This window comes from Rhinolophus hipposideros (assembly GCF_964194185.1).
Source record: "Rhinolophus hipposideros genome assembly, chromosome: 9".
Lineage (NCBI taxonomy): Eukaryota > Metazoa > Chordata > Mammalia > Chiroptera > Rhinolophidae > Rhinolophus > Rhinolophus hipposideros.
The window spans coordinates 29,745,664-29,769,225 of NC_138055.1; the positions used below are offsets into that span (position 1 = coordinate 29,745,664).

A 23,562-nucleotide genomic window follows, 5' to 3' on the forward strand; every position below is an offset into this window, starting at 1 on the left:
AATACAAAACAACAACAAAGTGTTTCAGCAGATACTATCTTAACATTAGCTAGCTTTCCTTACAAATACCCCCTTAAATTAACTGAAGCAGACAGACATGTAATGCTAAGGCATTACATGTATTTGTGCTTACAAACTAATAATGAATTAAGAACAAACATGTAGTAGGTCCAGTTGTTCAAATCGTTTAAAAACTAGCTCAAAATTGAGTAAGAACAATGCCGTAGTAGAATTACGTAAGGTATAAGCAACATAGATAGCACAAATTCACATGGCCAACAAAAACGTCCAAAAGAGTCAATTGAATCTTTACAAGACCAATATATCCACCCTCCCCCCATTATTTCTCACTTTTATCCCTATTTTTTTACTTCTTGCCTGTAGACATTGAAGTATTCACACAGTAGATACTTCTATGTATTTACAAAATGCTTTAGCAACTTACTCACTAGTAGCAGGAAATTATATTTTCAGAATTCAGTTTTTGGTAAACATTAAATATAAAGGAAAGATATGTTCCTGCAATCTAATAGAGTTTAAAAAATGAATCTGAAATTATCATTTTCTTATTTAAGGAAAAGTAAACAAACCTGAGATATGTTTAATGAAAATTAAATAAAATTGAGGTGTCTGATGTAATTATTTAAAACTCTTCAACTTTAATTTGTATGTTAATAAATTCTTTTGCCCTGATAAATTTATCTTTTTTTTTTTTAATTCTCAGGAGTAAAAATGGTTTAAAGAAGAGAAAACTGACTAAGTAAGTTTTTTTTATTACTGAGCTATAATTGATATTTACCATTGTGTAAGTTTTAAGGTCAAGAATGTGTTGACTTGATACATTTACATATTGCAATATGATTACCACCAACCATTAGCTAACACCTCCATCATGTCACATAATTATCATTTATTTTTGTGGGGAGCGCATTTAGAGCTAGTCTCTTAGCAACTTGGAAGTATATAAATACAGTAAGTTTTTCTTACGATTTCATTGTAAAATATTGTGTATAAAAATGTTTTCCATAATGATCTTACCTTTCCAAATCAAAAAGATCGCTTGTATTTAAATAGAAGGGATGCTTAAGAAAGAGGCAAATGCGTATTAAAAGAGTTAAGCTATTATGTGTTGGTGTGTTTACACACATGGATGGCAATGAGTACTAAGAAAGTGTATCACAGAAACTCAGAATAACAAAAATGATCACCATATGAAATCTGAGAAAAACTGGCTTGTTCAGAATTATAAAAGTCTTGAAGAAGGAAGTCTGTTATTTGAAACTACAAAAAAAAATCTAATTTTTAGTTACATCAAAATTGTATAAAAATCTTTGCCAATTTTGTATTTCCAAGTTCTGTGCTTATTGCAAGGAAAGGCTTTTACTATATTAGATGTTATAATAAACACTTTGAGAAATGCTGTCTCAGGAAATCTTTATAGTAAATAGAAAAAGACAATTACTTTTGCTGTCCTGTGTTCTCACTTATCTACTGAACTGTTAAGTCATAAGAATTAAGATTCTGATGGGTGAAAATTAACTGTCAGTTGATTTCAAAAGTGTAATTATCACCACCAGGCATGTAGTTAAAACTCTACATATGAAGAGTGAACCATTCTTATAAATAGAGTTCATCCTTGATACTTGCCTAGGATAGAATATTGGTGAATTAATATGAGGCAATTAGGGGTTTCACCTAGATCTATGGCACCTATGCTAATTGGGGGGGGGGGAATCAAGCACATAATACAAAAGAAAAGTTGATGCAAAAATATTTCTATTTATCCTTGACAAATAGAAATTTATTATGACAGTTTTTGGTGTATCTGTATGGATAACAGAATAATATTTTTCCTAAATCTATTTCAAATCAGTACAAATTCCACTGGCATATATCAAGTGGTGTAGAGAGACAAGACCAGACTAAACGGAGAAAGGTATTGTCACCTGGAAAAAGTGATTTGACAGGAACAGAAAAAACTTTGTTGCCCAAAATTATTGGTTGAGTTATTAAGTGAGGTAGAGAAATATAGACTACAGCAGGAAAAGGATCGGTTCTGGGGGTGAAAAGGGGATACTCTATCAGGGCTTGTTCCTCCCAAGACCCAGGCAGAGAGAAAAAAGAAAAGCAGGATGTGGACAAAATTTGGGTGGGGCGTAGTGTGGTGGAAACTGGCCACAAGCCAGAACCTCATGTCAAACAGCTTCCTCATTCTCTACTCTCATTTTCTTTCTAATCCTGCTTCCTTCTCTAAAAGCCATTTTCTGAGGGGCTTACCTCCTTCCCCAACCTTTCCATTTACCTTCTCTTTCCCTTTTCCCCTCTAAATCTTTGTCCTACTGATCTCTGCTCCCTTGCAGCTTGCTTTTTCTCCTTCTTACCGTTCTCCTTCTCTCCCTGACATTCATACTTTATTTCCTCATTCTTCCTCTGTCTCCCATTTTTCTCTTCTTTCTGCTTTTGCTTTTTTCTAGCCTATAAATATTTTCTCGTTTGCTTTTCCTATGGATGCTCCCATTTTCCTGCTATTGAGATGAAAACTAGAATTATCAAATCTGGCTTTAAGGTCAATGCACTGCTGAAAGACAGCACCCAGTGAGTGCAGTTTTCATAGAGTTCATTCCAGGACAGGAGTCCCACATTTAGCCAATTTTTGGAAGGATGGCAAGTTTGAAGTGAGAAAACTTTTAACCAGGAATCATCTTCCCTGGGTTCTGGCCATGGTTCTACAGCTCAGTAGCCAGGTGATCTTGGACTCCTCACCTGACTCTCTTAGCCTTGGCTCTCTTGTCTGGAGCATGACATTATGCTGGCCACATGGACTCCAACCATCAATGGAGCAAGATGACATATGCAAATATTTGTGATCTATAGTGTGTTTCTTCTGTCTCAAGGAAGTTTAATATACAAAGGGTGCCAAAAGATGTATACACAATTTAAGAAAGGAAAAAATGGTATTAAAATTGTTACACTCAATATATACCGATAACAAAAGATGAATACAAATCATGTTTGACTTCTGCAATTACAAGAGGTGCTTAAAGAGGTTACCATCAGTGTAATTTTAATACAGTTTTTCAAGTTGTATACATTTTATTGGCACCCTCTCTATATGTCTCTTTTAAATTACAATATATTAAGGACTGGTAATTTTAACCAAAAAGAAAGAAAAAAGAAAGGAAGAAAGGAAGGAAGGAAGGAAGGAAGGAAGGAAGGAAGGAAGGAAGGAAGGAAGGAAGGAAGGAAGGAAGGAAGAAAGGAAGGAAAGAAGGAAGGAAAGAAAATGCTAACCTTTAAGAAGTAAAACTTCTATTCTCTCTGAGAAAATTGTTCATGTTTGAGAAATTAAACAAGATAAAATACTTACCAACAGAATTTTTTAAACATGCATTTCTTTGTGTCCAACAAAGCCCGGTTCAACTGGATGACTTTGATGCCTACATCAAGGATATGGCCAAAGATTCTGACTATAAATTTTCTCTTCAATTTGAGGTGAGTAAATAAGTAGTTTCTGCCTTCTGGTAGATAGGGCATAGGAATTGGCAGGTTCATATCGGCGTCATTTCCCTGCTCATTGGACAGTGCTTGTGCTGTGGATGCAGAATGAGCAATTTGGTAATTGGGTTCACGGGTGTCTAATCTGCTGGTACAGAGATAGGATGTCAACCCTTAGTTAGGTCAGGGCCTGGGTGGCACCAATGAAGGAAAGGAGATGCAGGTACTGGGTTGAACAAACATAGCTATAAGAGAAGCCATTGCTGAAAACCAAGGCGATCAAATGTGCAGGGGAAACCAAGCTGAGGATTGAAATCTAAGATAGAATTTTACTTTCAGGGGATTTTTAGTGTGTTTTTCATGCCATGTAGGCTACAGCAAGGGTGGATGAAATGGACTGCTTTATCTTCTGGGTATATAAGAGTCTGAGGTAGGGCTCTTACAGCTGTAGGACTCTCGGCATTCTACTTAATATTTCTTTGTGAGGTTTTGTTTTCTTAGAGAAATTTGGGAAAGACAGTTACATATGGTTTGTGTAGCAGAAAATAATTGGCAACGCCTGCTTTTTCTGAAGCACACATATTTTTTTTGAGTCCAAGACCATGGGTCAGAGTAGATGGTAACAGGTAAATCTAGGATCTCAGCAGTATGAGGACTACAACTGGTCCTAGGTTTCCATCGCACATATTTCACAGCACATAACAGAGTCTGGATGACTTCACATTCTTCAGGTTTCTATATAGTGGCTCGTGATTCAGGGAAACCAGAGAAAAAGGACAGATAAAGTGATTTTTTTCTAAATATTTGGGAATTTTTTAAAAAAACCTCAAAGGCACTCTTTCCTCTGAAACACCAGGTTGTATTGGTTGGTGCAGAAGTAATGTGGTTATTGCAATTTTTTTTTGACCTTTTAAACCACAATTATTTTTGTACCAACCTAATAGAATGTAACTGCTTTCTCCTCATTATTCATATTCATTTCTTCTTTCTGCCTATCAGCCAAGGAAAGCTTTGGTCTGTAACAAACAGCAGGAATCCTGGTGTGGAAATTCTAACAGGGAATTTAAGGATGAAAAGAACCTTACACATATCAAATACAAAGCCCCTAACAACTACCTGTGTCATGAGAAATTTCACATAGAGCCTTGCTCAGTTACCCATTGCAGGCAGGTACATAAGGAATTATAGCGGCTACACCAAATGCTTTATCTGAAAGAATAGAAGTTTGATTTGAATTGGAGCTCTATGGTGAAGATGGCGTTTCAGAAAAGTATATCAATGAAAGGAGAAAAATAAGCCAAAACTCAGAAAAAAATATTTAGATAATTCTGATGATGGTGATGAAAATTGTGATGTTGGTACACATTCAACCTCACTGAAGCCACAGACTCTTAATTGCTACAAGATTATATGATCTTGGTGGCACAACTAGATCACTGCCCTGGCTGGGAGGATTAGGAGTACTGCCCAGTGTATGCCATGAAACCTCAGTGTAACTATTTCTGTGCTTCTAAATCGCATCAGTATATATTTTTTTAAAAAATGCAATGAGTTATTTTCTGGTGAAAAAAATAAAAAAGATATATGTCATATAATCTAAGGAAGGGATGAGTAGCTAAACCAGGAGGGGGGTAGTGCAGCAGCTCCATAACGAGAATGACTGGATCGAGGGCCATGACCCTTGCAGAAACCCCCTCTTTTTAGTTCTCATTTCTGCTTCTTACACTGTCTTGGCCTCTCTTTCTTTCTCTACAAACCAAACTCTTTCTCATAGTGGAAAACATGACCACCACCAATCCCGGAGTGTCACATCCTACAGTTGCTCTGGTTCTTTTTCATAGTTTGAAAAATCACAGGGAAGGGTTCTGATTGGCTGGCCTGGGCCATGATGTCCATTCAAACTCAATTTTCAAAGAGAGAACACTGGGAGAACCAAACAATAAGTGATTAGATCGTAGCTGCAGATGCTTCAAAAACACGAAAAGTAGAGTCATCAATTTTATTTGCTAAATACTCAGTTTATAATATGCTGAGAGCTTTTATACATTCGATGTATAAATGAACACACCTAGGCTTATTTCATAGGATTTATAAAGGAGGTACGAAAGTACTATACTAGGAATCCAAAAACCTGGGTCCTCACTACCACTGCGTTACTAATTAAAATTGAAAAAAAAGAATCACAATTTCTCATCACCTCAGTTTGTTCATCTATACAAATTAAACTAAATCAGTAGTTTGTAACTGGGTCAGTACCAGGCAGTTCCCTAGGAGGGGTTTGGAGATATGTGAGAGTGTTTGGGGTTGTCATAATGACTTGGGAGTAAGCTACTAGTGTATTTAATGGAGACAGTGACAGGGATGTTAAGTGTTCTGCAATACGTGGGACAGTCCCACACAACAAAGAATTGTCCCAAGCTGATAGTATTCCATTGAGAAACAGTGGACTAACTATGGGACAAGGATACATCCAAGCTTTATAACTCATGTGTGTTAGTCAGGATTCTCCAGAGACACAGAATAAGAAATAATAGATATCCTGTTTCCCTCAAAATAAAACCTAGCCAGACCATCAACTCTAATGCATCTTTTGGAGCAAAAATTAATGTAAGATTCGGTATTATATTATATTATATTATATTATATTATATTATATTATATTATATTAAAGACCCAGTCTTACATAAGACCAGGTCTTATATTATAGCAAAATAAGACGTGGTCTTATATTAATTTTTGCTCCAAAAGACTCATTAGAGCTGATGGTCTGGCTAGGTCTTATTTTCAGGGAAATACATAAATATATAGATAGACAGACAGACAGATGATAATTGGATTTAGGGAGAGATGGAAAGATTTATTTTAAGGAACTGGGTCACATGACTGTAGGAGATGGCAAGTCTGAAATCTGCAGGGCAGGCTGAGGACCCAGGTAAGACTTGATGTTGCTGCTCAAGTCTGAAGGCAGTCTGGAAGCAGAATTCCTTCAGTCTTTTCTCTTAAGGCCTTCAACTGACTGGATGGGGCCCACTGACGTCATGGAGGGTAATCTGCTTTCTCAAAAGCTAATGATTTTAAAATGTTAATTGCCTCTAAAAACTTACCTACATGTAACATCAAGACTTGATGTTTGACCAAGCGACTTGGCACTATAGGCTAGCCAAGTTGACACATAAAGTTAACCATCACACCATGATTTGAATAAGTGTTTAATATTTTTATTTTACGGAGCCTTTTTTTTTGTATATCTTTGTTCTTAGAACAATATTGGTCATATGTCATTTGTGAACCATTGATTTAGTTCAGCCTACCATTGTATGTAATTTATTTGGCGCCAAGTCTTGATATTACATTCTTGTTGGGTTAAGAAAACACAAATTACTCTCAGGAAGTCTGTTTTATTTAAATCACAAGCTCAGATTGTTTATTTAGGACTAACATTTGCTCCAGCAGTGACCCACTGGTCTGACTCATTTCCTTTTTCATTTGACAGGTTCCCAGATATTGTCAATCCCTACCCCTACCCGCCCCCACATCCTCAGGTTCAGGGTCAGGAGGTCCTCATCTATTTTCAAAGCTGCGGTGTGCATCTTTGATACCTGATTTCAGGGTGTATGTCAGACCTTTCACACGGCAGCCCTCAAATTTTCCTGAAATTCATAATTAATTGAGGCTTAAGAAAAAAAATATTTCTTGCTCTAATGGGAATCCAACAAAGTGTTAGTTAAGATGGCTGAATCAGCTGGTCTAGCTAAATTCAGCAGATGAACAGTTATTTGTTCTGTTTATATTAATGCTTAATACTTATATTCATTTTGATTTTGACATTGAAATATCACACCCATATTGAGAAATTACGTCATTAATAAGCATTACATAAAATAAAACTAGTATCTGGATTTATATATATTACCAATACAGCTCTAAGTCATACATGAAGCTATACAAGTTGCTAATTAGCATTCACTGAATAAATTCCTCTTTCACTTTGCATCTGATTTTGCATCTACTAGAAAAACTGATTATCCTTCTCACAAAAATATACATCTTTTTTTAGGAAGCTTGGGCCCAGGGATTAGATTCAATTCCTCATTTCTTGTCTCCTGTGGGAAAGGTTTTGAAGAGCCAGATTTTAGAGCTTGAAATTTGAGAGCCCATGACATATACTGTTCATTCTGCCATTAATTTCTGTGCTTTGTGTTTGATCAGAAAGCTAGTGAAAGCCCTCACCATCTTTGTTGAGAAATATGTCTGCAAAGATGAAAACAAAACTATACTACTTGCCACATAGTTCAAAAGAGGTGACCTCTGATTTCTGGTAATAGCTCCCATTTGCAGCTGTTTTTACTTGTTTTTCAATCCAGTTCACTGGAGACCTACCTGTAGTCCTTGTTGAAATAAGTTGTCTAGAACCCTCTCCACCGGTTCTCACACCAGGGGTCTTATCTTTTTCCCAGACCTGAGTTTTCTTTCCTCTCATTTCTAATTTCCTAGGTTTAGTCTCTGTTTCCAAGTGCCAGTACTAGTAATTGGTTCATTGATTGGAGTGTTGCCCCTAAATCTCATCCTAGATCTATTCCTAAACTTTCTTGAGATTGACTTTCTTCTTAGCCATCTTTCATCACCTGCCCAAGACTGCCATCAGTACTGCACCGCATTTTTCCATTACAGCACTTGTTAGGCTTGAATTGTGTTCCCCCAAAAGTATGTTGACTCCCTAACCACTTGGTATTTCAGAATGTGACCTTATTTGGAAATAAGCTCATTTGCAGATGTAATCAGTTAACTATGTGGTCATACTGAAGTAGGGTGGGCTCTTAATTCAATATGGCTGGTGTCCTTATGAAAAGGCAGCCATGTGAAGATAAAGAGACAAACAGGGAGACTGCCATATGATGACAAAGGGAGAGATTGGTGAGACACAGCTGCAAGTGTAGGAATACCAAAAATTGCCAACAAACTAGATAGGAAGAAGCTTGAAATAAGCAAGGAAGGATTCCCATATAGGTTAGAGGATGTATGTCCCTGCTGACACATTAATTTTGAACTTCTAGCCTCAATAAATGTGAGACAATACATTTCTGTTGTTTTAAGCCACCCAGTTTATGCTACTTGGTTATGGCAGAATGGGAAACTAATACAGAACCTCACTAAATACCTGCTTATAAATCCTTTCTTCTCCCTTAGTGTTTACCTGAAACATAACAGGACATTGTCCAATTCCATTGGACTTTTACTTGCCATAGATGGAAACTTTTCTGTCAATGGCACTGATCACATTATTTCTCCTCACTCGTTCTATAATCTAGTAATCTAGCTCATCTAACTCTAACGTCCAACCTATGTCAAAGCAAACATTGAGCACTTGTCACTTCCTGACATTGAAGCTAGAATACAGCTTGTGCTCTTCTCAGAAGGTGATGGCACATGCTATGTACTGACGGTGTGCCCCCAAATGCATATGTTGAAGTCCCAGCTCCCAGCGTGATGGTATTTGGAGGTGGGGCCTTTGGGAGGCAGTTCAGTTTAGATAAGGTCATAAGAATGGGGTCCTCATGCTGGGATTAGTGCCCTTATATGAAGAACCACCAATGCGTATGCTCTCTCCTCCCCGTCCCCTCCAGCAGCAGCACAGAAAGAAGAGGTCACGTGAGTACACAGCAAGATGGTGGCCATATACAAGCCAAGAGAAGCCTTAGAATGAAACCTTGCCAGCAACTTGTTCTTGGACTTCTCAACCTGCACAACTCGGAGATATAAATTTCTGTTGTTTGAGCCACTCAGTGTATGGGACTTTGTTATGGCAGGCCTAGCAGATTACTACAGCATATATTGGTGCTTTGCTTTTTAAGATCTTCATGCTTCAAACATAGCCACACGACATAGACTGCCAGTGGACCTTGGTATTATTTTCCTAGGGCTGCCATAACAAATTACCACAATCTTGGTGACTTTAAACAACAAGAGGTTTATTCTCTCACAATTTTAGAGGCCAGAAGTCCAAAATTAAAGTTTTAGCTGGGCCATGCTCCCTCCAAATTCTCTAGGAAAGACTCCTGCTTTGCTTCTTCCAATTCTGGTGACTCCAGGCATTCTTTGGCCTACAGCTGCATATCTCAGATCTCCTCGTATGCCTCTATCTTAAATGACCCCTTCGTCTTCTATCTTTTATAAGAACACTTGTTATTAGATTTAGGACCTACATGGATAACACAAAATGATCTCATCTCGTAATCCTTAACTTAATTACATCTGAAAAAACCCTTTTTCCAAATAAGGCCACATTCACAGGTTCTGGGAATTAGGATGTGGACATATCTTTTGTGGGACCACCATTCTTATGGATGACTACGTGGCCTAGAAAAATAACACGATGATAAATTATATTAGAAGCAAAACTGGCAAAAGAAAATTAAAAAACGATTTAGGTTGGTTTCAGGCCATTCCCTCATATTTTGATTTTCTGAGGATTTGAGCCTCTGGAGATTCCATATGGTTGGAAAGAAAATAACTGCAAAGCTACTGAACTGGAAACTTTGTATTCTATTTTCCATTTAGTGACAGACTGAATTACAAAAGATTGCAAGGCATTTTGTATATACATGCAGTCCCTGCTTTGCTGCAATTCTGCCTTGGCTATTTGCATTTACAGTGTTCAGCCAATTAAATCCCTCTTATCAATTTAGGGCTTTTACAGCAGGGATGCAACACGCAATTAAAGTTCTATCAGCTAGTCAGTTTCCATATGTGCTCCAGCTCTCAGCCTCAATCTGTTTCCACCGTTTCTTTTTTTCATATCTAAGGCCTTTTCCTGTGGCTTATCAGTCTGTCCTCAAAGCTGGGGACTTAGGGAGAGAGTTTTTGGTCTGTTAGTACAAATGGCAAAAGAAGGAGACAATATGGAGCCAGGCAAAGCAAAGCAAACAAGGAATCATAACAGAAACATTTCACAACTGTTATCAAATGTTGAGTTTAATCACTCCATGTGATACTCACTACACACCAGTGAAGTATGGAGACATTACCAGCCCTATCTTACAAATAATTAAACTGATGTTAATGAGACTTGAACTGCTTTTCCAAGACCCTCCAATTTATAGGTGGCACCCCAAAATAAGTCAGATGTTGTGACACACTATCTATAAAGGCACTCTCTAAAAGAGGTAGATTTCCAAAATATTTTAAGCCATGGAAGCATCATTTAAATATGCTTATAGTTGCCAAAAGGGACTAACATAAAAATAACACTAGTTTGGTTCAAGTTGTTAAAACTAAGTTTCATTTCTTACAAGAACCATATAGTCAGTCTTTGAAAACCCTTTAAAATGGAAAAAAAAAAAACAGTGATAAAGTAACAGTGGCACGTTTCTGTTTAAAGGCATTTGGCAAGCAAAGGTTTTGCCTAAGATGGAAAAACTTCTAATTTTGTGAATTGAGAATCAAAGTTCGCATAGTTTAGCCTTACAATTGGCTTCAGTTTAGGCCCAAGAGCTTGAGAATCTGTGAGCTTGCAAAGCCCAGCGAGGCAGAAGCAAAGGAAGAGCGCAGTCTGAACAATTTATGTCCATTCATGTTGACTGCAGGCTTGTATCCCCATGCCATCAAGCACACACTGAGCTACCAAGGAGCTTCTATGTGGAAGCAGCAGAAGTCCCAGGAACAAGATCTCGAAAGCGTATGTTTTGCAAAGAGCCCTTGAATCAAGACACAAAGGGCATGAAAGAGATATCGCTGTTCAAGCTCTCATAACACGGTCAAACGTCTCCAACTCTCTTCAAAAGTCTTTCAGACTCTCCAAAAGTCTTCCCCCTGAGAAATAGTCCTTCAGCTAATGATTCAGTGAAGTCATAATGGGGAGGAATTATGAAGAGTTACACTTGTTTGCAATATTAATATCCTTTATAAGTGAAATTTACAAGTGGTTTCTCTACTGCCTCACTTAATAGTCTTATAGAAAAGTACATACTACATAGGTAATCCCACTTATAGGTGGTTATAATGCTGTTTACTAATACTTCCCTCAAATGTGTCCAGGAATTTAACTAAAACTGTTGCATTTGTCGTGCACTGTACAATTCCAGGGAACACCATTCACCTAGACCTCAGTGTGAAAAATGCCCCCAGGGAAACACATGTGGCCTGCCTTCAACCCCTTGTTTCCTGTCATACACATGACAGAGCAGCTTAGAAACCCCCTTTTCCAGTAAGGTAACCTTGGTGAAGTATGATGATTGTCTATTTATATAAAAATTTTCCTATCCGTGCATCTTCTGATGATAATAGGATTTTAAGTGTACACGCAGGCAGGCAGATATCTTGATGTTCTTATTTTCACTGAAGGGTTTGCCTACCCGCTACTGATTCACCCTTATTTTTGAGGTTTCTTTGCCATATATTTAGTGACTGTCAATCCTATGTCTTGTTACATGGAAAATACTCCTACTTTGCTCCTCACTCTCTCTTCTACTACCTTCTCTAAGGCTCATTGCCTGAAAGAGAAAGACTTACATTTCCTCATGGAATAGGAAATATTTATGCAAACTGCATGAATTTCAGTTACCCTATACCTCCAAAAATCTGAAACGAATTTCGGTTTTCCAATTTTACACACCCTGAAGGTTATTACACAAATAGTGTTATACACCTTCTCCAAATGATCACCAAGCTATCCAAGGTATTAATGTATTATATTGGTCAGCTATGACTGCAATAATTCTATATAAGAAACAACCTCAAAATCTCAGTGACCTACAACATTTATTTTTCTCACTTGTAGGTCTGTGGGGTTGCAGGGACAGTTCTGCTTCAGGCCATGGGTCAGGTCATGGCTGCCCCTGTGTCTCCTCATTTAGGAACTCGCAGCTTCTCTGCTCATGTCCTTTTCATGGCAGATGGCAGAAGCACAAGAGGGCAAACTAAACCAAACAAGCATATTTAAAGCTTCTGATTGGACATGAGTTTCACCCAAGTTCATTGGCCAAAGCAAGTAGACAAGACTGGGGTGGAGAAGTGCACTCTAACGCAAAAAGGAGCACTGCAACATCATATGACAAGGGGGTAGGGGGTTATAATTCTATTACAGTTAGAATAATCCAATGTGAACGATAATCCAGTCCACACCGTGTACAGAAATCTCAAATCTATTCTCTGTCATTTACAGGAGTTGAAATTAATTGGACTGGATATTCCACACTTTGCTGCAGACCTACCACTGAACCGATGTAAAAATCGTTACACAAACATCCTACCATGTAAGATGGTCAATAGTGTCAATCTGACTCATTTTTCAAAGGTTGAAGGACTGTTATTGCAAATTAATCAATTTCACCAATCTCTGGCCAGACCAGAGGTTGTGGTCCGGATCCTCAAGGCTATCTCTGTGATTGCATTGATTATATTTGTTCTTTGATGGCATTAGATCTTATCATATGTAGGAAGATATAATTATTATGCTTTTAAATGAATTTTACATGAACAGGAAACACTGACCATTTGGCCCATGGGACATCAAAAAGTCTTAACTAAATTAGGGATAAGATAATTTGTGTCCTCATATAATATTTTCAGTTAATTCATTGACATTGGAAGGAGGCAAATGAAAAAGAGGTGTAATGCATTAAAATGCCTCTACTTTCTAACTTCTGGAAAGTTCTGTTGTTGCTTAGTATTCTGTAATAAAAGCAATATTCAAAGAAAAAGTAATATAGATTACTAACAGGACAATTAAAATATATTTCAATATAGATTTAACTTTCTTCTCTGCTACTCCCTAGGGGGAGCTGAGAAAGAAATGAAAAGTAGAAAGACGGCAGCTGAAAAAGCTCTAGGAAGAGAATGTTTTCCTTAATAAGGTTTCTTGAGAAAATATTAATGATAATTAGTATTATCATTATAACACCTTACATTTGTGCACATTTCAGAATTGAATTTTCTTACTTGAAGTCTATTTACAAAAAACCCACGCAACTCCATCTTCTCTTCTGGGTTTCCCAAAGGTAGTGCATTCTCTAGATGTCCCTACATGAAATGGAAATCATATATTTAGGCTCCATTCCATAGCCTTCCATACAATCTACCAGAATTTTAGTTTCTGTAAATATTTGCACAATCTCCCCCAAAACATGGAGCTAATACTTCCAAGGACAGGAGAGCTAGTGGGAGAAAATAGTGATTGGGAGATATTTATATATTTGTTTAAGCAAGAAACTAAGATTGATGTATGGCTAAAATATCTAGCTAAAATAAATAAAAATAAATAAATAAATAAATAAATAAATAAATAAATAAATAAACAAATAAGTAAAATAGAGTAGATAGAATAGATCTATCTACTCTATCACTGACATTTTTGCTTGATATTGAAAAGAGAGGATCAAGACAATTTTTCCTTCCACTCTGATTTTTAATAAGTTTTTTTCTTATTCTTTACAGATGACTTTAGTCGAGTAAGATTAATCTCCATGAATGAAGAGGAAGGAGCAGACTACATCAATGCCAACTACATTCCTGTTAGTAACAAAAATAGTAATTTAAAAAAAATTGGAAAACATGGACATTCAAATTCCAGCGCAGGCAGAGGAAGACCATTTGGACTATAGGAATGTGTCAAAGAGTTAAATAGAGAGCCATCCTCTTACTAAACAACCAGTTTTCATTATTCTATTTTAGAATAAAGAATGTGGGGAGGGAAAGAGAGCCCAGAGATTAGTTTTCATACTTCTTGTAAAGGACTAGTGAAAGTGAAAGTAGATAATTATACTAAAGAACCTCTTTCTTGGATTTAAAGGTTTAAATATTGTCAGCAACCAAACTCAAAGGGTTTCACCTGAGCACCTGTGTTTTTAAAATACCGAAAAGATAGTGGTTGTTATCATAAAAACAAACAAACAAACCAAAAAAAAAAGGTGTGGGTGTGATTTTATAGGCTTCCCCAGAACCAGGCTTAAAATCACACAGACTTATATGGTTAGTTATTCTGATGGCCTTTTCCACCATCAGAGAAAACGAGAATACATTACATAGGTTTGTGATCCTTTGCCAGGTTTATCATCAGTAAATTTTTAGTTTTTTCTTATTTGTGTGGAACACCATTTGGTGTTGACAGTGGCTCCTTAAGTGAGAACTTTGTCACCTATCTTTCAGGGTTACAACTCACCCCAGGAATATATTGCCACACAAGGGCCACTGCCTGAAACCAGAAATGACTTTTGGAAGATGGTCCTACAACAGAAATCTCAGATTATTGTCATGCTCACTCAGTGCAATGAGAAAAGGAGGGTAAGTATGTAATGGGGCGGTCCCCACTTAGCAAAACCCATATCAGACACAACCATGGATCAAGTGTGCACTGTACATCACAAACTATTCTCCTTCCTTCATTTTTCATCTTCACAATAATCATATACAGTTCTTCAGACGCAAGGACTTTTGTTTGCCCTAAGTGAGCACAGCTTCATGTCTTCCTTAGCCTATTTGTTTGAAAATGTTGTCTTCCTTTCACCTCAGGTGAAATGTGACCATTACTGGCCATTCACAGAAGAACCCATAGCATACGGAGACATCACTGTGGAAATGATCTCAGAGAAAGAGCAGGATGACTGGGCATGTCGACATTTCCGGATCAACTATGTAAGTCATGAAGCACAAGTTCAGGTGCTGTTCTCATGCTGAGGGAATCCCCAGGTGTCAGGAGACCAACCCATCATCATGATCATCAAGATCATCAAGATCATGAGCACTTCGGGCTTTGAAACACTGCTACCTTCAAGAGAAAAATCCCACTTTCAATGTGCTTGTGTCCCATGTCATCGAGAATGGTGTGGATGAAATGGCTGGCCATGCAGGCCGAGGAGATGCAAAAAATGACTACACTGTTCCATCTCAGATTAGTCCAGGGCATTAGAAGACACAGTGAATCATTTCTCATCAGGCCTGACTGAGAAGGAACTTTCTCGTTACTTACACTAACCTTTCAATGACAATGATGTGAAAGGCTTGAGACATAAGAATGAAAAGCTGAATAGTGTTTTCTGGCAAGGTATTTATAACGTAGTTACAAGTAAGACCTGGTCCCAGAGTGCCCCCTTTTGGTCATAAACAGACAGAATCTAAATTTAAGTTCTTCCATAAAGGTTAAATTGCTAAAAGAAGATTGTGGTGTGCTAATGAATAAGTTTTTCTATTTATTTTATTTTTTGTTTATATCTTTTTTTATTCCCTCCATATTGATATGTGGAAGCCTTTAGAATACAACAAGGTAAAATTACCTAAATGAAGAAATTAGGGTAAGAGAAATTTTGGAATGACTAAATAAGATGTAACGAGAAGTTTTCTCATTTAACAAAAAGCAGAAAAATGACCATAACACACAATTTTTCGTTTTCTACTACTTGAAACTTGGCAGGAACTGAGTAAGAAATGGAGACAAAAAACAATAACTCGTCTGTTCCCTTGACGTGTTTGTTCCCTGTCCAGCTGACAGGGATCACCCTGCTACTAAGACTTCTGCCTTGCAGCGACAGAAAGACCAATGTCAATTTAAGTGTTTCCTGTTTTTGAACCATCTTGTGTAGTTTAGTTGGATACATTTTCAGATCAACTGTGCTCGAATGTGTGTACATACATATGTCCTACAATGTTCAAGTCTTTGTGCAAAGCTGGCCATTAGCCTTTGAAAAGAATGATCATTTTCATGAACTTTTCTGGCCAACCAAAATGACTCCAGTATCAGTCACTGGTTAGCTGTGGACTGCGCTCAGCAGGAGAGCACAACCTCTTAGGCAAGGCGGCTCCCCTTGGTGGAACACAACCATGAGGAGAAGGAGATAGCCATTTGCTGCTGGCAGCAGCTGGGAAAAGGGTGCAGCAGCCTGGCAAAGTGGACCCAAGGGAGCACCAACAGTACCTGCCACAGTATTTACTTCATTGGCTAAAGCTGGTGCAATTGCTAAATAGTGGAGCCAGGAAGCAAACCCTAATCTGCTTAAGCTCTTATCTATACAGAGGCATGGATTCACCTATTTATTTTGCTATTTGAAGCTTTAGACAGTTAGTTGTTTTTTTTTGTTTTTTTTCTTTCAGGTTCTGCATTGTGCCAGACACAATGCTGAGAGCTGGAAAGGGAATTATACAGACCAGGAATAAAATGTGTCTTTACCTTCTTACGTCATTAATGAGCTGCTGTGGAAGGCCTGGACCATCCTAACAGTGAACTGAGAGATTAATGCTTGTTTTGGCTTTTTCTCCTAAAGGCTGATGAGATGCAAGATGTGATGCATTTTAACTACACTGCATGGCCTGATCACGGCGTGCCTACAGCAAATGCCGCAGAAAGTATTCTACAGTTTGTACATGTGGTCCGACAGCAAGCTACTAAGAGCAAAGGCCCCATGGTCGTGCACTGCAGGTAACCTAACCAAATGCGTTGTCTGTTCAGCACCATGAGCTTTGTTTCATAAAGGAAACAGCCCATCATTTCATAACCCCCTGATCAGATGCAATTCATAATTAAATAATTTATGACTTTTAAAAATGTATAATTAACTGATGTCTTCTAGATACATGATTTACTTATAAGATGGCTATTAATATCCTACAGCCTATGAGATAGATATTTGTCATGTGGGGCGGCCTGCGGGGTCTCTGCTCCCGCTCCCCACATAAGAACGCAGGATGTGGTGAGGCCAAAAAGAAACACCCACGGAGCCATAGATAGGGGAGTCAAACCAATATATTCTCGCGGACGGCTGGACTGGAGACACAGGAAGCAGGATCTACATAATCTGCAACCCACCATCCTAACAGCAGTCCGTGCTTGCCAGCCACCATTTTCTTGCTAGCCCCAATTTTTTCTGCTAGCATAGCCACGGCCATTATATTAGTGGCCAGTGGCTCACTGGTTACAGCTGACGGCCAACTAGCCACAGCTGATGGCCATCCAATCACAGTTGATGGCCATTTACTACCTGAGCCAGCACCTTTCTATGTGAGGCCGAGAGCCTGGAAACTGCTTTCTGGGGTTCTGTCCCCACAATATTATTATTTCCATTTTCAAATTAAAAAAAAAAAAAAACTGAGGAGAGAGGTTAAGGGATTAACACAAATTCATGCGACTGGGATTTGGAGGAGGTGGGATTCAAATCCAGGCACACTAGTCTCCACGACCATGCCTTTAAGCACTATGTGATATTACCTTATCCTGTCAACGACTCTGAGTGGCTTAAAACATGACCAAATATAAGGGTAAATTAAAGATAGGAGATCCAAGATGGAGAAGTAGATAAACACTGTGCCTGCATCCTTTCGTGAACATATTAAAATTACAACTAAATTATAGAACAATCAACCTGGAAAACCATCTGAAGTCTAGCCAAACAGAATTCCTATAATTAAAAGTATAAAGTAGAAGCCACATCGAGATTGGTAAGAGGGGCAGAGACATGGAACAAGCCCCAAACTTCCCTGTGGCAGTTGAGAATCAGGAGAGAGATCTCAGCCATGGAGCTTCCCCCCAGAGGAGCCAGGGACCGAAACCCCCAACACCAGGTTCTCCAGCCTAGAGTACTGATTGTGGGAGAGGAGCCCCCACAACACCTCACTGTGAAAAAGAGTGAGAATTCCGACTGTGGGGTGTGACAGAAAGCTGTGAGAACTCAGATGTCCTCTAACATAGCCTGTACACAGATTCACTTGTTCGCAGGCACTCACCTTGGGCTCCAGCGGAGGGGCGGTGACTCAGGGGGCCTCAGTGACAGACAGGGGGCAGACTGAGGTGTGTGGCTTCAGGAGGAGGATTCGAAGACCGTCAGCATTTTCATGGTGTGGCGTCCTCCTCTTGTGCAGCCAGCAGGTAGGCGCCATCTTTCCTATGTTGAGCCCGCCCCCACAGGCCAAATCTGAATCTGATTGGTCTGATTGATCTGGTGAGCTCAGCTGCTTTTGCCTGCTGACTTAGCTGGGACCCCACCTCAACAAACTCCCACACTGCCTGAGGCACTTTCAGTTCATGCAGCCAGCCACTCCTGCATTGCAATCTTTACTGAAAAACTATCAGAGTCCACAGGCCTCAAGGGGGCAGCGAACCGCCTCAGTGTGCTGTCAGACTTTTGCTGAGTCATTCCAAGCTCAGTACCAGCACCGAACCAGAGTATTAACCTGGTAACCACAACTCTTCCCATTTCTAGTGTCCCTGACACTCTGCCTTGTCCACTTGAGTACCTCATGAGGCTCTATCAGTGGCTGACCCTTAAGGGAGCCAGCAGGTGGCAGCAGACCTCCAAGTGTCCTGGCTTTTTGCTGAGTTACTTCAGCCCTAGTATCGGTGGCAGCCATTCTTTGCTCACAGTGTGGCCTCTCCCATGTGCCTCCAGGGATAGCACAGGCAGCAAACAATTGCAGATCACTTTGTAGCTTCCAGCAGGTAGCCTCAGGCTAGTCACAGGCAGTGGCTGACCTGGGTCTGCACCAGAGAACTCCCAAGAGGCCCCAGAACCAACATACTTGGAAATTTGCTTCAGACCACGACAGAGGACTGCCCAGTTAGTCCCACAAGTGGCACATACAGAGGTTGGTCTCAACAGGTACAAGAGCCCATTGGGGCAAATATCACTCAGTGGGATAAGCCTCCTGCACAGCAGCCCATAAGCTGTGGACATGATCAAATCCCACAGCCAGTCAGCCTGAGGGTCAGTCCCACCAACTAATGTGCCAATAGCAATCAAGGCTCAACTATAACAGGAGAGCACATGCAACCACACAAGAAACACTCCTGAAACACCCAGAGCAGGTGACCAGGAAGACTGTGCCACCGAGCCCAACAGAACACCTACTACATAAGGCACTCGGCCAGGACTGGGAGACAGCAGATCTACCTAATACATAGAAACAAACACACAGAGGCAGCCAAAATGAAGAAACAAAGAAATTCATCCCAAATGTAAGAACAGGAGAAAAACACAGAAAAAGAACTAAACAAAGTGGAGACGAGCAACCTACCAGAAGCAGAGTTTAAAACAATGGTTATAAGGATGCTCAAGGAACTTAGTGAGAATTTCCACAAACAGATAGCAAGCATTAAAATAGGACATAGAAACCATAAAAAACAGAACGAGTCAAAAGTGAAGAATACAATAACTGAAAAGAAGAATGCACTAGCAGGAATCACCAGCAACCTAGATGAAGCAGAGGATCGAATCAGTGATTTGGAAGGCAAGGGAGCAGAAAAGACCTGATTGGAACAGCAAAAAGAAAAAAGAATCAAAAAAAAAAAATGAGGAGAGTTTAAGAGACCTCTGGGACAACATCAAGTGTAACACATTCAATCAGGGGTAAAAGAAAAGAAAAAACAAGAGATTGAGAACCTATTTGAAGAAATAATAACTGAAAACTCTCCTGACATGGCAAAGGAAATAGACATACAAGTCCAGAAAGCATAGAGAGTCCATACAGGATGAATCCAAACAGGCCCACACCTAGACACATTATAATTAAAATGGCAAAGGTTAAAGACAAAGAGAATCCTAAAAGCAGCAAGAGAAAGGCAACTAATAACTTAACAGGGAGCTCCTGTAACATTGTCAACAGAAAATTTGCAGGCCAGAAGGGATTGACACAAAATATTCAATGTGATGAAAAGCAAGGACCTGCAACCAAGATTACCTGACCCAGCAAAGATATCATTTAGAATCCAAGGATGGATAAAGCACTTCCCAGACAAGGAAAAGCTAAGGAGTTCACCACCACCAAACCAGTATTACAAGAAATGTTAGAGGTTCTTCTTTAAGATGGAAAAAAAAAATCAAAATTATAAATAATAAAATGGCAATAGCTACCTATCTATCAAAAATGAGTTTCAATGTAAGTGGATTAAATGCTCCAATCAAAAGACTTAGGAGGGCTGAATGGATAACAAAACAAGACCCATACATGTGCTGCCTGCAAGAGACTCACTTCAGATTGAAAGACACACACAAACAGAAAGTAAAGGGATGGAAAAAGATATTTCATGAAAATGGAAATCAAAAACAAAATAACTTGGGGTAGCAATACTTACACCAGACAAAATAAACTTTAAAATAAAGTCTATAAGAGACAGTGAAGGACCCAGTAATCCCATTTCAGTGTATTTACCCGAAGAAAATTCAAAATACTAATTCGAGGGGACATGTGTATCCATATGTTCATTGCAGCATTGTTTACAATGGCCAAGGTGTGGGGGCGGTCTGGGTGTCCACTGATGGAAGAGAGAGGGAGAGAAGCATGTGTCTCCCTGGAAAGAAAAATGCTGTATACGCTGTCAACTTTCTGATCAGGGAGGAGTATCCTTGCTGTCAGTCCACCTTAGGCCTTCACAGGTTAAAAATTTGCTTCACCTGATGAAATTATCTAGTATCACACAGTTCCTTCCAAGAGCAGAAAATAAAGCTGCTCAACCACGTGGTCAAACTAATGGTTCCTTTCACAGTAGGTAGCAGGTACTGTTCTGGATGTGACTTTACAGGTGTTCACCCAGGGGCAGGACATTTTATCCAAGAAGATAAGTTCTAGGAGAAAAGAGTTGTCCAGTAGGAAAAGCAAATTAGGGTTTTGAACTACAGGCCTTTACTGTTGGATTTCTCTCACAGCAAATTCTGCATATAAATTAGTTTTTACTTCCTTTTTCCTCACATTTCATCATACGAGTAATTCAGAGTTTGGAACCACTTGGCACTTCAATCTATGAGTGATCGGAAGAAAAGCAAAGTTGACTTTAACATGTAAAACTGTGGTGGGCTATTGGTCAGTGCAAATCACTCCACTGCCCTTTATTCTCTGAACACTGGGATTTGGAGACTGAGTCCAAATATTAAAATTTGATTTTGAAGTAACTACCTAAAAGATCACTGGGAGATTGAAGCAGGCCCAGAATTCACTAGAAGGACAGATGTGCTGCAAGGAAAGTCTGAGATGGTAAATTTGACCTAGGGTGGAAGGCACACAAATTGCTATGGTCTCGGAGCTAAAGCTAGGGTGTGGGCTTCTCAACACAACTTCTGAGCTGGGTGTGAGGACTTACCTCTGAGACTACTCAGAAGACTAGAATTGTGTGTGTCTCAGCTCCCTGAAGGCAGCTGCCTGCATATGGAATCATTACTTTCCTCAGGAAGCAGAAAACCCCAGACAGAGCAGGGGAGGCTTTGGCCGAGGCCATGCAGACCCACAACCTCTTTAAGGGAAATAGCAGTGATAGTCAGAAATATGCCATTAGAAGACACACCCACCACAATTGCATACTTAAAAAATCAGGTAAGTGGAAAATATTGCCAGGACTTTAGTCTTCGTTTTTCTCAATGGTACTACCTGAGTGGGTGTTTTTAAATCACCAATCTGTTTTCCACAGTGCAGAAGTACTGTCTGAGTAATGTACTGTCTGAACACTCTTGCAGCGCTGGTGTCGGCCGGACAGGAACATTCATCGCCCTGGACAGGCTCTTGCAGCACATTCGGGATCATGAGTTTGTTGACATCTTAGGGCTGGTGTCAGAAATGCGGTCATACCGGATGTCCATGGTACAGACAGAGGTAGGAATGTCATCAGCATGTATCTTTAAATTTGTCCTTGACTGGAAAACCGTCCCATTATTCCATCTAATGTTTCAAAACAATTGCCTTAAAACTTTTGTGTATCTGCTATCCCCAGCTTCTTCTTGTGCATGTTCAAACTGCTTCAAGGTATAAAAGAAATAGATATTAGCTTCTAGACATCTATTCACTGTATACTACTTGCACTGTTACTAGCGTCATATGCCCTTTAGTAGTTGAGAAGCACATAGATATATCTATAATGGAATAAAACCTCTTTGAACAGAATGAAAGTTTGGTGCAGGTAACAGCCATTCTGGGAGATGCCACCAAGTGCAGCCTGTGGAGTTAATGTTAAATGCTGTATTTGATTCAAAATTTGTCATTAGTTTGTCCTTCGTGTGATACTCTGCCCCAATTCACTTTAGGTGATGATCACGGGTTGGATTTATGCTTTCTGTTCTCTTTATGATTTAAGACTTTCCAGCCCCCAACCTACCAGCACTGACAGTTCTCTCGATCTAAATTTATGTACTTAACATTATAACAACATGGGAGCATCCCCAGAAATATCCAGCCGTGTTATGTGCTCCTTCTTCCTCCTCTTCTCCCAAGTCCTCTCCTTCCTTCTTGAAATCTCAGAATGTACTCAGGCTGGAGTGGCAGCCTGGGCCGGTGGCAGCAGACAACATCACACCGCCTCAGGGCAGCAGTGTGTGTGTACCTGTGTGGGCCCCAAAACCTAAGCACAATAGCTTGTTCATAATCCTAGTCACCCAGCCATACTCGTGGTTTCTTAGCTTCAGGCATACGATAATCCCCTTTTTTTTTTCAAGGAGTATGTGTGGGAGGAACAGAGTGAAACACAGCTTGACCTGACCTGTTACTAAAGTTCTAAGAGATTAAAAGCTGCTTTGGTCTTCCTCATGCTTTTTCTATGAAGCACCACTAGATGTCAGTATAACTCAAAAAGGCTGCAGGAATGGCTTCTGTCTCAATGCTTCTGAGGTTTCTCCTTTAGGCACTTTTGACTTTTCTATCCTGCCTCCTCATTCTCATCTGATCAAGTCTTGGCACAGACGTTCTAGTGTGTTTATTTCTGAGCCAAAGCAGGATCATACCACTTTGGAAAGAGTAATTCATCCACATTTAGATGTCTCATGGTTGATTAGGATGTAAGTCATGTATTTGTGTCCTCACTTCCTTAGCCCACTCACTTCCCAGTTCTGCTGCCTTGTAATTTACTGCAGTGGACATTGCCTTCTTATACGTTTAAAATGGCCTACTTTCCCAGAGAAGCCCACTACCTAATGATTAAACAGTGCTTTATGAATCGGTCCATATTTTTGGCTTTCACTTCCATAAATTTATATCCTAATATGTGATTAAAACTCCCCATTATATATATTAATCCGCAACCTTCAAAGGGCCACTCTTTATTTTAAGCATTTTGGATTTGATAAATTGCCACATTGACTTAATTTATACCTTTTATAACTTTATAGACTT

At 39.3% G+C, this 23,562-nt stretch overlaps 1 protein-coding gene across 8 annotated transcripts in view; it reads left to right on the plus strand.

The window, feature by feature from the left end:
- Nucleotides 1–23,562, plus strand: part of PTPRO (protein tyrosine phosphatase receptor type O) — a 207,306-nt gene that overhangs the window by 178,034 nt on the left and 5,710 nt on the right. For all 8 annotated transcript variants that reach the window (XM_081061383.1, XM_081061384.1, XM_081061386.1 and 5 more), the window contains 8 exons: nucleotides 725–760; nucleotides 3,411–3,492; nucleotides 12,656–12,746; nucleotides 13,927–14,003; nucleotides 14,638–14,772; nucleotides 15,001–15,123; nucleotides 16,746–16,900; nucleotides 21,918–22,053. In XM_081061383.1, coding sequence (XP_080917509.1) covers nucleotides 725–760; nucleotides 3,411–3,492; nucleotides 12,656–12,746; nucleotides 13,927–14,003; nucleotides 14,638–14,772; nucleotides 15,001–15,123; nucleotides 16,746–16,900; nucleotides 21,918–22,053 — 835 coding nt within the window. The remainder of the gene's footprint in view (nucleotides 1–724; nucleotides 761–3,410; nucleotides 3,493–12,655; nucleotides 12,747–13,926; nucleotides 14,004–14,637; nucleotides 14,773–15,000; nucleotides 15,124–16,745; nucleotides 16,901–21,917; nucleotides 22,054–23,562) is intronic.